We start from the raw sequence: 17,599 nt of genomic DNA on the forward strand, positions 1-17,599 counted from the left end.
ATGAAATCGGTGGGCGAAATCATACAACACAAACGAGAGATTCAGCTGGGTTCCAGGTGGGTTTCTCCCAAAACCAAGTTTTTTCACAAATGAGTGTACTTCGCTAATTTCGTGCAATTCGATTCCAAGTAGAACGTAAGGCTGATGGAAACTCGGGGACTGCGCCTACCTGATGAGCCCCAAGAAGCGCAAAACCAGTCGTGGGCTGTCGACGAATTTTCAGCAACCTTATGCGTAGTACATTATAAATCATACCTTGTGGCGATTGGGATGTCTACTCTATCCCTAGTCAGCTTTAAGCATATCATAGAGCAGATCGATGTGCAATATTACAAAAAACGTAATGCAATAAACTCAGGTACTTGGTCCCAATCTGCCTACCTTTGAGTTGGAACGAATCATTATTATTATTACAAGTAACTGTATGACAACCATACAATCCAGAGTGAACTTCCAACTTAGCGCAATTCTGTTATCCTCAAATGAGAGACAAGCGAGTGAATTATGCGGTTTGCGAGCATTTTGATCGAAACGCAATAAGTGAACACTGAGACCGGAGTTTTGTATCACGCACACATAACAAGCTTCAGAACCTCTCAAAGTCACGTGAGCAATGCACGAGACTTTCGGAAGTCCAGAGAAATCAAAGTCGTATCCCACTCAAATTACGGCCTAATCATGGGACAAGATCAGGACAAGGTCATATCAACGTTGACCAATCAGAGCACAGACTTTCGAACCATCCTATTAAAATTGCGTGTCAAATAACCAATCATGATTCACGCCACTCCCATCTGGCAGTAGATCTATAAGTGTGCACAGCTACCCAGCGCACACAGCATAGAGTAGCAGAGTACGGAAGAGGTCACGTCGACTGGTGACATGTAGGTTGAAATCAGACTGGCTGCCTCAGAATTTGAAAAGGAGAGGGAAATTCTAAAACCACCAACACATCCCATCGGTGGCCCATAATTGCCAGTTCAGGTGGGCTCAATTGGCCGGTTGAGCCTCAGAGCGTAAGGGCATTTGGTGGCCCCATCACTCAATAAGGACGCATCATCATCATCATCATCATCATCATCATCATCATCATCATCATCATCATCATCATCATCATCATCATCATCATCATCATCGTCGTCGTCATCATCATCATCGTCATCATCATCAACAGCCAGTGGGAGGTCACCCGGACCAGAATCTCCATGGTGCTTGAGAGAACATATGCAGTCGTGAAACTCCAAAGCCGTAGGTGGTGACGCATCCTAGGTACACAGAAATGGCCAGCCATAGCGAGCAACTATTCAGTTTGGTTTACGCAGATAGTCCGTGTTACCTCTAGCGCCATTGCAAGCTTGAGGCTCCGCGACGTCTGAAGTTCTAGTGCGAGTCTTTTGCACGTAACTACGGCGGGATATATTAAATCAAATTTCAAAACAATACAGTGCGTCGTGTGTAAAACAGCTTCGAGGTTGGAAGGGCAAACACCGTTCAGACTGGCAATCAGAAACCAGATCCTCTCCCTAACGAACGATGTATTGCCCCCTTAGGCTAGTGCGAACCATTATTCGGCTTGATCAATACAATGAAGTTCACATAAGTTCACCTCTAACACCGTTATCGATTTAACGGCGCAGAATATCCACGGCGTTGAGGCGGGGCTTTTATGACATGGATGGCAGTTGAAAACGATGCTATTCCCTTTGGGAAATGACGAAGGATTGCATTACCAATAAGCCAGACCCGGAATTCATCTGCACGGCTTTCGATAATCAGCTGTGATCCTACTTGATTCCGTTCACACGATGGTGATCACTGGAAGTCAATGTAAACAACATCGTGGACGTAGTAAATCACTTTGCTTAGGCTTTTTCATAGGTTTGGGCCACGTAAAGCCACTTTATTACAGTAGCAAGATTAACTATCTGGTACAATCACATTGCTATCGTTGATAAACTTGTGGCTGAGCAATTCGAATGCGGTCAGTGAAGACACAACCGCTCTCCGACAGTTTCGAGGATGATCTTGCGTCATGTGAGCTTCCGCTTTCTGGATCGAAGCTGGGGGTTGTTGAACTGATGAACTCCGATCCATAACGTTCCCCTGCATGGCCTCCTGCTTTGTGCTTGCGCTTCCCATTTCATTGGTGATCCACGTCAACGGTCTTTAGACTTTGGACCACAGTATTCATGTATATCGAAGCTTTCGTCTTTGAGAGTTCCGTTGCGCCGTGTTCAGCTGAACATTCAGAAGCTGAATGTTCCCATTCTTTCGACAAACATAATTGAGCCGCCGCATATGGTCGAACGCGGGCATCGTAGGACCTTCGTATCCGCTACTCGTTCGGTCCAGTGAAACTCATTTATTCGCCTGGGTCAGTAAAAGCTTCCCAAGTGTCTGAGTTTCTATGAGTTCCACACGGACAGATGAAATCATCGCCCTGTATGGTCGTTCAGCTTGGTCTCAATTCTCAGACTGCAGACCTTTCACACCCGTTTGTCGAGCTTACGAAGCGATACGCCAGCCCTGGCCACAAGGAATTTCAGATCCGGGTCGACGTTCAAGTTCGCAGACATTGTGCTTCCGAGATAACAAAGGTCCGCGCAGTAGTTCTCGAACCCCGTTCCAGTGCCGAGGGTTGTCGGGGGCTAGCCTGGCGTAGTTTAGTGCGGGGCGAAAGTTTTTTGTGTTGATCATCATGTCATATTACACAGAAACGGTTACAAACTTCCCAGCTAGGCTATACAAGGAGTGTGGTCCAACACCCAGGTCCGTATTTAACTGTTCACACATACATTGGTTTTCGTGTGTGCATCGACAAGCCTACTATACATAGTAACAAAGATTTTGTCCTGTTAGTGAGGCAAATATGTAGTGAAAAAACCGAAAAGCACAGTAGAGTTTGCTTCATCACCAGTGCGCGTCTCAACAAACTCGAAATCGCGGCTCCCCGGCTAGCGGTTCGAACAATCATCGTTCGGCTAAGAGTGGTTGTTCAGCAGTCTGATTGACCCGCAATTAGACAGGTCATTGCACTCCAATCTTTCAGTCACGGGTTCACATCATGTGAGCAACGTATTAACTAACCCTTCGGGTGACGACCTCAGCCGGAAGCTTCGTTCATCAGGTGAATTTTACTCTTCCTTTCGGCTACTCATAGACTGTTGATAGTGTGTTGTGACTTGATGTACGGTAGTGCAACCCTATCGGTCCCTTGGCTTCCTGCTCCGCCCACGATGACATATCAAAAAGCACGGTAGTCCTACACAACCCGTTATGGAGACTAGGAAAATTATTGCAACAGTATTTATAGGGTAATCGCAGAGTGTTCCACAAGGTCGTGTCAGAATCTCCATGAGGGGGCGAGAAGCACCGAGTCAGAGATGCTCGACTCGGATTGGCTGGCATTCTGACCAATCAGAGCATGCCTTCGTTTGGTCCGTGTCCTGCACGTCACATATCCGTCCAGATGATGTGATGTTCGGTTATTACGGACGAGTGGCCTCCGGAGATTTCGGTATCATCATGGAGATTTCATTCGGTAGGTGCTGAGACAGTAATCGAGCGGTGAGCATTGTTGTACACCTGTCACAGAGCGCGAATTAGACTCAAGTGTGCCATGAAAACTGTTCGTCGTCATATTTTTGAGTGAGTAACTCTAACAGATAGTAGATTGGCCCAATTAGAAGCGATCTATAGTGCGGAATGATCTGTCCTGAGAATGGTCCCCCGGTTAACTTGCCTTGAAAATCCCAACGAGATAACTGAACCTTCGTGAATCACTTCCAGTTAACGCGTTTTCCGCCCCCCAAAGTTTTAAGCACTTCGTTCTTTGAACTGAAGAATAAAACGTCCAACTCAGATACGTTTTTCAAGACTTGTTTACCTGTTTTTGCCGAATCATGCATAAACTGATTCCGTGGCAGTCGATCAAGCTATTCCACTGACTCATCCAGTTGTATTTCCAAACAAAAACTCGCCAAGTTGCGCCAAGATGACCATGTTGTTTTTTGTGGCACCTGACTCGTTTAGACAAGATAACGAAGGATGACTCAACTAATGTGGATTCTGTACCGCAGGCTCACGACATGTTTTTTTCTATTCAGGCCACATCAGAATGAGCAGACTCTGAGTGTACGGAAAGGCATATTGTTCAGATTAGCACACGAATGAAATTCGGTTTGGTAGTCTTCTGGTAGAAATATTATTGTCTTTATGTTCCATTCACTCTAAGTGTTCAAGATGGTCATTGGTGCCAGCTACAGGATTCGAAAACTGGATAGCCTGATTGCTATGCGTGTTCGTGTTGGGACGGTATGTACATAATGGGTGAAACTGGTAGTGACTTTGAAATAGTTTTCAGCAACCTTGTGAGTAGTGCGTTACGTTTTCGGGTAATGTAATGAGACATCTCGAATCCCGTAATCGCTGAAACATGAGAGGGTAGAACATTCAGTTGAAGAAGACAATCGAAAAAAGAGATTCTTTTGTGTAATTCCACTGCTGTTTTGCAGAGAATGAAACAAGTTAAATCGTTTTGCGCGAGGATAATATACCTGTTGGCTCCGTATCGCCCGGTTCGTTCACATATGATGTCGATTTTAAAAGTTACGAACCGAATTCCAAGTTAAACTCTTTATTCCGAGGTGTACAAAGGTACAACGGGGTTGGGAATCCTGAATTGAAACCAACTTTTGAAAGATGCACGCCGAAATAGGGGGCTATTAGCCACATTTGATCAGAAATTTGCCTTCTCAGTAACATGATGATATCAGACGCATTCTTAAATCAGAAAATGGCACGTTTGGTTCTAAAACAAAGGAATCCCATTTGTGCGCTCCCTTGTTCAGCCGGTTTGGGCAGTAGTCCAGTCTGTGGCCCGAACATCCTCAGAGTGAGAGCCAGTAGTTCGTGGAGAGACGGCCAACCAGGTTGTGTTTAGAGGATGTGCTCTTGTCTCTCTTTGGGGATTGATCTATCTGGGGATTCCGATCCGGCCATTTTGATTACACGAGCTCTTGCTCTGAAATAAAGGGCGTGAAGTGTGCGTCAACAAATCAAGAGTTTACAAGGGCTCCGAAATGCCTAAGATAGTGAGGAGGGGCGAGATGGCTTAAGTGGTTAGAGCGCGCATTTACTGATCGGAAGGTCCATGGTTCGAACCCGACCTCCACCACTCGACTTCCCCTGTCTAGGCCTGGGCGACCTGGCAGTATCCCATCCCTCGGGCTTCCTCCGGGTGGCATGGCAGCTAGGCACCGGAAGGGTGTTACAGCTGAACGATTAGGAGAGTGAGGTGGTGTCCGGCATATCTAAAGCAAACGTCATTGCTTTCTTTGGAGAGTTGACTTCCACAGCATCTTACGTTTGGATAACTCTGCCTGTCTTGGCGCAATTATTCTGGTGAGTCCCCCCCCCCCCTTAAAGAGTAGACGCCCTGAAATCAATTTTCCTACTCAGTAGAGTTCAGCAGCAGTGCGTATCCTTGGTTGTGCCGGGGCTCCAACTCCGGACATCTGACATGTGAGAAGGGCGCATTACTACTGGTCCACTGGACGCACCTGACTTTTCAACTCCGGATGGACGAACAGGCTCACGCTTGAGCTATGTGATAACAACGACCCAGTAACTATCCTGATTGCGTCGACCGACTGACCCGAGTGCAAGGACTTCCCAGTCAGGTAGTGTCACGGACGCTTGAAATCTTGTGAACAATTGTGACTAGTTGTAGGTTCACATCAGTCTCATTAGAACGGTCCCACCTCTGTCCATGTGCACTTGTTCACGATTGAGCAAATTCACGACAACCAATTCACTAAGAGTTCGATTTAATGGTAGACAACCCGGCGAATATACATTGTCACACAATAAAATACCTGCGAGGCTTTGATACCGTATCGAGTCGATCAACACACTGACCATTACATTGGCGAGAGCAGCAGAGCATACGAAAACATGTCCACCATATTAGCGAATATAAACTCATTTGCAAACTAATTTGGTTTTTTCGAAGAACTTACCTGGAACCCAGCTGAATCTCTCGTTTATGATGTTCTCAGGCAACCGAATGTGCTGCACCAGGCCGCCTCATGTTTCAGTCGCCACAATATTTGAAATATCGCGATACATGTATGTATTTGTAATGTACTACTCATAAGGTTGCTGAAAATCCATCGACAGCCCACGACCGGATTCGCCCTTCTTGGGGCTCATCAGGTAGGCGCAGTCCCCGGGTTTCCGTCAACTTTATGTTCTACTTGAAACCAAATTGTACGAAATTAGCGAGTATACACTCATTGGCAAACTAATTTGATTTCTTCGGGAGACTCACCTGGGACGCAGCTGAATTTCTCGTTTATGATGTTCTCAGGTCGTGGGCTGTCGACGGATTTTCAGCAACCCTATGAGTAGTACACTACAAAGATGTCCAATATATGTTCTCGTTCGTCACTCGAGCCAGTCATCACATGACCATTTGATTTGGTCCCTGGGGCCGAATAAACAGCGGCGCTATGACCCGTCTAAGTGAGAGCCAATCACAGTGCTGATCAGTCTCCCGTAGCCGAACTACTAGCCGGAAGATCATTGGTTCAAAATTCACCCGTGGGGTTTGGTGAAATGCACACTGTCGACGATTCCCACAGTCGCACAGTGCTTCGCTTACAAGACGAACTGCCGCTTCCCATGTGCTGTTTTGTGGAGGGGCACACACTTCATACCCCATCACTTCCAGCAGTGGCAGCCCTCAAGGCCTCCCCTCAACCCGCTTACAAGACGAACTATCGCTTCCCATGTGCTGTGTTTCTGGAGGGGCACGCACCTCATACCCCATCGCTTCCAACAGTGGCAGCCCTCAAGGCCTCCCCTCAACACACCAGAACATTCATGTCATGTAAAAGCTAACATATCGGTGTTTGGCTACCTTCCAAACCTTCTGTTCGCCAGGATATTTAGCAAAACACCAGTATTTCTTTTCAACTCAGTTTCCCATTTGATGGACGGTGTTGCTCATAGTTAGTTGATTGAATACGATGAATACCGTTTGGCTACAAGAACTGTCGTCTTAACCCAGAGAGTGTGAGAGAGCATCCAGCTGAAACAGATGTCAACATTGCTGGGACGACACGAAACACAATTGCAACCATATCCAGCCGAACCGGGGTGGCAATACGTACAACGCATTATGCCATAAATGTCCCATACTTTGCTCGTGAGATTCCGCGCTCAAATTCGTTCGAATCCGGCAATATGGTGGGACAACTAAGTTCTGACCGTGCTGCCATGCAGACGCAACTAGGGATGGTGAGGGTCCGAGCTCAACCTCGGTGGATTTGATTCCTTTTAGCGTATAAAATAAACCACTCATAAGGTTGCTGAAAACTCTTCGACAGCCCAAGATCAGTTTCACCCTTCTTGGGGCTCATCAGGTGGGTGCAGTCCCCGAGTTTCCGTCAACCTTGTGTTGGAACGAAATCTCACGAAATTAGCGAATATACACTCATTTGCAAGCAAATTTGGTTTTTCGAGACACCCACCTGGAACCCAGCTGAGTCTCTTGTTTATGATGTTTCCAAGATTAAAAATATCTAGAAACATGAGCTTAAAAATACATCAGCTTAGAAACAACAGCTTAGAAATGTCACAAAAGGGAGATTCGGCTGGGTACCAGGTGAGCCTCTAGCAAAACCAACTTTTTTGGTATTTCGCTGATTAGATTTCCTAGATTAAATTAGGCTTTTTGATGAATTGAGTAGTTTTGGAGATACTTCCACTGAAAATCGAGTGCCCTCACGCATGAAGACATGTTGGGTTTGATGTCTGCCAAAATCAATCACTTTAATGACCATAGATCATGCGATGGGGGAGAAACGTTTTCCAGGCATCCCGGGTTCGAATCTCGACCAGGCCGACAACGTTTATCGCTGATGAACTATAATACGAGCAAAGCTCGAATCCACCATTTCCACGAAGAATAACTGCGGCAGAACATGGTCGGATTATGTCTTCCAGGACACTTTAAAAACAAATTTCAAAAGTTCCCAGTCAGCGATAAATAAAATCATTTTAGTTGTTTAGTCACAATCATAGTTTAGCACCTTAAGTCAAATATATCTGATAGACTACTGATATACTCTCGTGCCTAATCCGTCACATTGCATACAGAGAAGACCATTCAAAATGGCCAGATATTGTAACTATTTTTGGCATACGTACTGCAAAAGTGGATCGATATTTCCCAGTTGGACATAGTTGAAGTTTCGCTGATCAGTACTAGTGTACTACCTGGCGGTTGATCGATAAATTCAATTTTCCTGTCTGTTGGTTAAACCATCTGTCCGGTTGCGCGATGGTGGTCTCACGGAAAGATCGTCTGTTGTAATCGATCCACCCATTAACTGTACGATCGGCCAGACACTATTAGTGTGGCTTCCGCTCAGACTGACAGATATCAAGCGTGATCGTCACGGATGCCGGACAACTCTTCCGTACCACTCGGGATTGACTGGTTATGCCACAAATGTCACAGCACTACTTTGAAATTTACAAGCGCGAAGAGCATACCAAACTGTCCCGCAGAATTATTTAGGTTATCTGCAACAGTTCGCATTTCTAGAGGGTTTGTTCCACAAAAATCAATAAAGTCGGTGCACTCCATATCCGTGAGCAAATGCCCCGCGAGAATTCCGGTTCTAGAGGTGTTAGAGGTAGGTAAGGAAATTCAGGCTGTATATCGATCGCAAAATTGAAGAGGAAAGGCAACAGAGCTCATCCTGAATGTGGTAAATTCAGGAGAGAATTTGCCGTAGACAAGTAGGCGTCCACGAGGGGACGCATAGTGACTTAGAGGAGACAGACATCAGCAGGCACTGCCACAGCTTCTGACGATAAAGGAATTCACAACCAGACCTGAAATCGGTAGTGCGCAGCAATGGCACAGTTCCGGTAATTGTCGAAAACTGAGTATATGGTTGATAAAATCCAGGCCAGGGCGAATCCTGGTTGATTCTACCGAATCCCACCCCGACGATAACGGATTAACCTACGCAGAATCATCCAGCTTCCCGTGCCTAGCTGCCATGCCATCTGAAGGGAGCACGAGGACTGGGATACTGCCAGGTTGCCCAAGTTTAGACAGGGGAAGTCGAGTGGCAGAGGTCGGGTTCGAACAACGGACTTTCCGGTCAGTAAGTTCGTGCTCTAACCACTGAGCTATCTCGTCCTTTGAACAGTGTGGGTGGGAGTTCATTCTCGACGGGTTCATTCACAGTGGGTTTCTGAGGAACGGTCGAACAGATCAACTGGAATTATCTGCCATCTTCTTGGCCTTCCGTGTCCGCCAGACTTTAAGTCGGTGCGCACCTTCACTTTCATTTAACGTCTGATAATTTGTGGGGCTGAATTATGTTCAGGAGTAAAAGGTGGAAAACTTCTAGTTCAGGCAAGATTGCACACTGGACATCAGTCAACCATGACGAACTGATGTTGAAATCCCACTCGGGTTCATTTATCCCCTTCACTGGATTGGTTGATGTGGCTCAGATGAAACGTTCTTTAAAGTGTTTAGCCCATCGTTCAAGACGACGTTTCTGCGAGTTCACTGAGGCCCCATCGTTTTCAAAAATCGGTTCACCCTCACTCCTCAGATCAGTTGGTCGTTTTATCTGAAACAGAGTGCGATTGTTCCCCATTGCAAAAGCTTGTAGGATCAATCCGCGCCCTCTGTCAATTCTGTGGCTCTTCGTTATCCGGAGATTGAAGGATCTGCGCATGCCAGCAAAGCCTTTTGTTGCTGGTATAGTTTTCCTGGATTGATTCGGAACCGTTGATCCTGGAGAGATCCAGTTCGCATTGGAGTGTGTGAGCATCCTCGGGCAGACTGTTTCAAAGGTTGTGATCACGGCCTTCTCACCTTTCCCCAATCACCGTTATGTCCATCCAGTTCTGGTGCTTTCCAGATGTCGAGCAGAATATCTCTTCATCAACCGGCGCATCCCTGAGGGAAAGCGAGTGGATACGTTCACCATACTGTGATTATTGTCAAGGGATGTTCTCCAAATTGAACGGTAATCCAGCTGTTACGGATCTCCTGCTGGGTCCACGGCTGGTTTGCAGTTGACAGCCTCCAAGTCACAGTCTCATCTTGTGTTTGGCACATAACTGATGTATTTAAGTCAAACAGTGTGATCTTGTGTTTGGCACATAACTGATGTATTTGCTCCCCATTATCAATGTGGTCAGCGTCAACCTCGAATCGGCGACCGAGATCGGCCTCCTCGGTCAACTCGAGCATTCATTTCGCCTTCTAAAATCATGATATCTGTGAGTTTTGCAGACCGAGGCAACTATGACAAATCTTGACAGGGCTGTCTCTTTCAGCCTCAGAGCTGCCGTTTTTCAGAGTACATACTGACACAACAAAATAGCTACTGTTTACTGCGTCCAGAAGAGTTGATCTTGACTACACTATCAGCCTAAAAGCTCTAAGAGAACTGTTTACGGGGATCCAATTCAATAAAGTGCATTTTGCTCCGAGACTAGGCAAAACTCATACGCGGTAGATCCCACAGCACCATAACAGGGTCCCCAGACACCCGAAGAGTTACGTGCTAGAAACCTGGGTTTGTTGTTAGTGTGAGGAGATATGAGGTTTTTATGGACGTTTCGTCTTGTGAGTGAGGCCAATCCATGCTGAAAGCCGTGAAGCACTTTACAGCTGTTGTTTCATCCTTATTGGGAATCATCAGCAGTGCGCATCTCAAGAAACTCCGAAGAGTCCCGATTCGCGACCTCCTGCATAGTAGTTTGAACACTTGACCGTTTGGCCAGCTGGGGCTGATCAGCAGTGATTAACTCGCACTTAGACAGGACATTGGGCCGCTCATCCTTCAATCACGGGATCCACATCACGCGGTCCCACGTGTTGACCGGCTCCTCCAGCAACGACTTCTCATATGGAAGTTTCACTCACCGGGTGAAGTTTATTCTTCCACTGAGCTACTCATAGATCGTTAGTAGTGTGAGGAGATCTGGGACGTCAAAAGCAGTGATGTGGTTCCACAGACACCCAGAGTTAGGTGTTAGAAACCTGGGTTTGTTCCGAGCAGTTTGAGGTGCTTAACCGAACTGGGGTCATGTGTGCGGTTTTCGGAGGCACAATATGCATCGATCCGGACAAATAACAAGGACTGAGCAAGAGCTATCTGTTACCCGATTTGAACTAGGATACAGACGTTAAAACCAGCGATGTGAAACTGATCCCTTAAACTTACTATAGGTTTATTTTCAATCATTTGGAAAAGGTTTGGAACCGATTGGGAAGTCATCGCTTCAGACGGGCTTGGTAAAGAATCGTTTCGCTTTTGACACAAAAGCTTCAGCAGGCCAAGTGAACAGGTCACCAAATTGGCCAGGTTATAAGACAGACGGGGAACTAATCAGTAAGTCCTCTTCACACTAGATCAGTGTCGAGTATCGACTGACGGCTCTTGTCGGCTAGTGTGGATTCCAAAATGTTGAACTGATGGGTTGGAGGAGTTTCACATTAGTTCCGATCACTTTTCGTTTTTTAATCTTCAAACTTCAGTGTGCTTCGGTTGGTAATTCACCTAGGGTGCCATTGGTGGATTTTCCTTGGTCTTCGTGGAGCTGTGAGTGTCCCGATAATTTAGTTTGACGTAGGGGTTGAAATCAAGTGGAGTTCAGATGAGAGTGTGTCTTATAAACTGGCCAATTTGGTGGCCCGATGAAGCTTTTGTGTCAAAAGCGAAACGTTGCCCAAATAAAAACTACCGATTGTTTACCGAGCTCTTCTGAAAAGAGATTTATTTTTATTGATTTTATTGTTTAGAACTTGCTTACGGTGCAATGACTAGCTGGTTTACAGACAAATGAGTGAGTGAGGTGTCAGTAGGATTCAGGGATCAAAGACTTGTGAGGACTGGTGACGTTTCCCGGTTGCCCAGCCGGAGTACCCCAACTGGAGCCTGTGACTCAAAAGCCTGTCCCACAAAGTAGTTGCAGAGTTTTGTTTGGAGAACCTTCTTGCAGCTTCTAACTCAAAAGTACGAACCGCGTGGCTTTTCGGAAAAGTTTGGTAACAATCGGTAGATTTATTGCTGGGCTAGAGGGACCCTTATCGACCACACGCCGAGAGCAGAGTGTGCGATCACCGACCCAAACGATCAACATCTCCACATTCATAATCCCGGGGACGTTAATAATCTTGTCGGTCAGACCCAGAGGGGTTTCTGAGCTTCCGTTCACCTTCTGTGGTGGCAGTTCAAGAAATACCCTTATTAGAACACTAATTTGAATGTAGCAGGAGACAACCGAATTTCATCTGAATCTCTTGGTTATGACAACATGTTTTACAGTTCTATGTGCTCCACTAAGACAGTATCATATTTTCAACTATATTTCTTTGTCGAGAACTAAAATTGGAGTGATGTGCTACTCACAAAATGTAGGTTTTCTCTTCCTTGTCTTACTGAATCTTTCAACAATATGGACAGGCCACAATAGGCGAGTTCAACTTGGTTTAAAAATATTCGGGAACAATCATATATCGCTGCGAGTACTTTCCGAAAACTGAAGTGGACTGTCCGACGGCTCAAGCTAATTAAAACAAATCAGGATTCACTGCTACTCTACCGATCCAGTGGTGTGAGGTGAATGCCTGACAATGGTATGCGGCTTTCTGTTCTGGGTTCATTGTCCTCAATCTCTCCCTGATCGAAGTCATCGAGTAGACAAGTAACATTGCTCACAGCCGAACACATTCGGCTGCTCAGATGTGAGAATTCAGCTCATCCAGAGTTTGCTGGTGGACTAGTGGAAATATCCTTGCCTCGCATGCCAAGGATGGGCTTTTTTCATGGCCCTATTAAGAGCGAAACTCAGGTCCAGTACTTTCCGCCTTTTGTATGAACTCACCAAAATATTTGCGGCAGAGCAGAAGAACGACTGGTTGAACGAGAGTCATGTGAGCCAGAACTCTACAAATCCTGCTGTCCCTAATAACCGAACATCAATTTGGTTTTCACGGGAGACTTAATTGAATCAATTGAACCAAATTGATTTGCAAATTAGTGTATTTCTCGAGAGCAGTGCAATTTGGGTTCAAGTAGATCATAAGGTTGACGGAAACTCGGGGACTGCGCCTACCTGATGAGCCCCAAGAAGGGCGAAACCGGTCGTGGGCTGTCGAAGAGTTTTCAACAACCTTGTGAGTAGTTTCCTTTATGAAAACCGAACATCACATTATTTGGACGGATGTGTCACGTGCAGGACACGGACCAAAACGGTGGCACGCCCTGATTGGTCAGAATGCCAGCCAATCCGAGTCGAACATCTTTGACCCGACGCTTCTCACCCCCTCACGGAGATTCTGGCACGACCTTGTGGAACACTGTGATTACCCTATAAATAGAGTGGTAATAATTTCCTTTGTCTCCACAAGGGGCTGTGTAGGGCTACCGTGTTGGCGGAGCAGGAAGCCAAGGGACCGATACATAGTTGCACTAACGTTCAGCAAAACACAACACCTGCTAAAGTAGGCGATGTTATCCAGGACACAGAACCGCCTCAAGCCTTTGTCCGCTAGAGGTCCGTTTGTCTCAAAACCGTTTGCGGAGTTAGTATGTTCCAAAAATTGCTCGAGACGCATGAAGCAATCGACATCATGGGAGCGGGGCCTCCCACTATGGTGCGATTAAGGAACCATTCATGTGCACTGAACAGGACATGCACGTCTTTCATTTAAAGGTAGACTCTAGATTCACTGTCCGTGGTGTTCAGGCAGGATAGTACGTACTTTTACCAAGTTGCATCGAACAAAAAGCCTGTCTGAAGCGACCGCTACCATCAAAGTTCCTCCGATGAAGTGACTTGCTTCACACGCCTGAAATTTAGTACTTCTCATACAGTGAGTGTGGTCGAGATCATCTTCCAGCTACGTATTCTCATAGTGGAGTGCATGGAAATGGATAGAGGAATAGATACAATCTTAAATTGTGAGCGATACTACTCACTGGCAAGTAAGTACAACATTCCAAACATTCCAGGACTGGCTGCACTCGTTAGCTGGAAAGTGACTCCACTGTCCTGCTCCTGTCGTTTGCTATTATGGAGCGCTTTAATCTGAAAGCAGGCAGTCTCAGAGGACGGATTGTGAATGCCTATAACGTTACGAAGAGCCTGAACCTTACCATGGTGTGACAGTTTGCGCACCTCATCGACCCATACTGAGGGGTTCGACCCGTACTGAGTGGTGTCCCCACGACATTCACAGGGTCCCTCATACCAGGTTGGTCAGTGGTTAGAGGTCTGACACAGTTTACTAGTTGATCGTTGGCTTGTTCGCTGAGCTGGGCGATTTGATTGCAAATGGTTCATCACCAATCGAGGTGACATCATCAGTGCGTAGTTGTGCGTAGCGGTTGGTTGTGCCTGGTCTCCTGGCCCTCCAGGTTGGGGGTTGGAACATGCTGGTCTCCTGGTCCTCCAAACTGGGGGTTGGAGCACATGGCGACTTGTTCCGTAGAAATGGTAATGCATTTGCATTTCGCGCCAAACACCGCTGCCTTGTGGTTAGGCTTTTGAGCGAAAGGCTTTAGTTGAGGAACCTAGTCGTCCCTGACAGTATCCTAGCCCACGTACGACCATGAATACGGCAGCGAACCATCGGTGTTGAAAGCTGATGTCATGCTATCGATGATGATGATGATGATGCCATTCAAACAGAGAATGTGACTCTGTCCTTCTCTCTTGAAGCGCGTTTGAAATTTAAAATCCTATTCTGAGTATAACGCCTTCTTTTGGCACACTGCACCTGTGTTTGGTGCTAACTGATAATACATAGGATGTACGATTGCAATTTCCTGAGACTATCCCGTTAGAAAAAGGATGTTTCAGTCCAGCTGAACACATTCTAGCAAACATTCAAACAAGCGATGACCGTTTGGAGGGAGCCATGTACCCAAAAATTTGCGCTCTGTATCCATTGTTTACCGCAAATTATTCGGACGGCCTTTGTCTAATTTCACGCCTACTGTTTCGAACACCTCAAACGCCATTCAAAAAAATTTGACCCTATCTCATACATCCTTATCATATATCTCAGGACTGAAAGTAATTTGGAGAAACGGCCAGTCTTTTAGTTTTTGCGATGCATTAGCAAGGTGAGTAAGCCCCTTTTCTACATTCCAAACCATTCCTCATACACTCCGAAGGTGTCATTTCACGGATGGCGGTCACGGGGACCTCAGATGGTGGCTGGTCAGTCGAAGTTGGTTTTTAACGTAGACTACTTACCTTTTGTAAGTAGTTAAAATAAGTTTACGAATTTCGAAATCCATCGTCCAGCCACTGGCGTTGCAAGAACGACAGTATGAGCTAAGTGAGTCTTTCACCAAAAGCCTTTAAAGTGTGAGTTTTCATTATTTCTTGCCGTTCTTTTGTTTCGTCGAACACCCACGGGAAGCTTTGTTGTAACCAACATGCTCAGTCTCTGCAGAATTTATTTCAAACAGTTATAAAAATAACCACAGGATGTTTTTCTCGGTGTCAGTTCATCCACTGATGTACGGGGCAACGAAACGCTGGGGGCGGAACAGTTCAATATCTTCTCTATTTTCAAATCGTCCACATGCTCCGCTTTCGTCATTGTGGGTACAAATACGTTGGGTACGCCGCAAGAAACACGGGATTTTGAAAACATTGAAGTACAGGTTTCCAACTCGAGTGGCTGCTTCGGTTCCTGCGTTTTCAAGACAGCACAGCTTAGAAACCTGTGTAGAAGAGACAGGTTAAATGAATTGAATTCAAATTGGTCTATAAACCTGTGGATGATCGATAAAACAAAAAAATCGATTCGATTTAAATGGAGACTGACCACCAGGCATTGTAAGTTCCTAGAATAAACGAGAAATGGTAGTGCAGAAACCATACCAGAAGCAAAACCCAATTAAAATTTCTCTCTTTGAACCCATGGAATACACCTGAATTGGGGAAAGATAGAATGGTTTTGAACGAATGAGGGCTAAATTAAATACACCTATGGTAGACGGTTATTTGTTTGATAACACCAAACAAAGTTTACAAACCAGAAGTTAAATTTGACTGCTTTTGGTCAGAAACCACTTCATGTCATCACATATAAATTGGATGCATAATCGAGGCACTCAGATCTGATAAACTGATCATTGACTAGTTTTAAATCGACAGATTAAGCCTTTCCAAAACTGACTCTACGATGCTTCCGCAGAAGGTGCTCTTCTCCAGGACACTTTAAGCCACACTTTGGTTGCATTTCTCTGTATGATTAGGACAAATACTAGGGGTTTCGACTTCTTAGAAGGATTCCTGTACCCAAATCGCCTCATAGATCTCAAGTGAGCACTGCAATGGGTCATCAATTTAACTCCAAAATGATTGGTCCACAGTTCGGGCCGCTAGCCGATCCACGATCAAGGAGAGTCACAATGGACCCAACAATCAATAGGGTTCCAACATCCGCTAAATGATGATTGCCGGTGTCAAGACTAGCAGGGATTCGAATACCCGTAATGTTACCACAGCATAACCTGTGTTTGCTTTTCCACCTGTTTAGGTCGTTCATATCCAAATGAACCTTTGGCGGTTGTTTTGCTGGAAACCCCAGGATCAGACCAATGAGTGAGCTGAAGTTTTTTCATTAATGATTTGAAACTAGGACTAGATACGGTTGCTGCGGAGAACGAATAACAGACCACATTCCGGAACACTGAAATCTATCCACAGATTAAATAACATACTTCCAAAAACTACACATGAAATAGCCTCAGATATGATTTACTCACTGTGCGCCGTACTGCTGTGGAAGAACACACGTTTTGAAGCAATCTTTCATGGTGCGATGATATCCTAGCGTCACGTGAACCGGCAGGTACGTTGATTGAAATTCGGAATCATGAGGGGGGCAGCATCAGACTTGCTGAGATAATATGACAACCGCGATCCGTAAAACTATCCCCGGGAGCAACTAAGATATTATGGGCAGTGAGGTCTTTGGAGGTACCCATCTGGACTTCATTTTTCAAGTAAAGTCAACCTTGATAGGAGAAGCACTGCAGCACTGAGAGCAACTATGATATTATAGGTAGTGAGGTCTTTGGAGCTACCCATCTGAACTTCATTTTTCAAGTAAAATCAACCTTGATAGGAGAAGCACTGCAGCACTATCTCATCCTTGTTTGGAAACAGTGGTGCGTTATTCCGTGATCATCCAATCAGGGGTTTTTTGAGCACTATTCAGCTACGGAGCAGCTTATAGTACCATTGAACAGATCTGGTACCGTGGTCTGGTAATGTCAGACTGAGTTCCTAGGTAAGAGGCAAGTAGCCATTGTGGGATAGCTTGATTTTGGAGCAGATGACCAGGAGGTCCACTAAACTCGCCAATGGGAAAAGATGTGATTTTCTTGAGATCGGTTGCCATATATCCTAGCAGAGCTTACCTATACATACCTATGCGGAGTCAGACCATATGACGTTAAGTAGTAGAGGCTGATGAAGGCTCAATATTCCTCCACAGTTTTGGAAATACATGTGCTCTGAATGG

The 17,599-nt window shown here is 45.7% G+C and overlaps 1 protein-coding gene across 1 annotated transcript in view; it reads left to right on the plus strand.

Moving 5' to 3' along the window:
• The window catches only part of T265_05471 (hypothetical protein), a gene marked incomplete at both ends in the record, with an annotated part of 34,295 nt that continues 16,696 nt past the window's right edge, over positions 1-17,599 (plus strand). Inside the window, one exon of the mRNA XM_009170482.1 lies at positions 1-56. Within this exon, the coding sequence (XP_009168746.1) occupies positions 1-56 (56 nt within the window). The remainder of the gene's footprint in view (positions 57-17,599) is intronic.

Source organism: Opisthorchis viverrini (assembly GCF_000715545.1).
Source record: "Opisthorchis viverrini unplaced genomic scaffold opera_v5_105, whole genome shotgun sequence".
Classification (NCBI taxonomy): Eukaryota; Metazoa; Platyhelminthes; class Trematoda; order Opisthorchiida; family Opisthorchiidae; genus Opisthorchis; species Opisthorchis viverrini.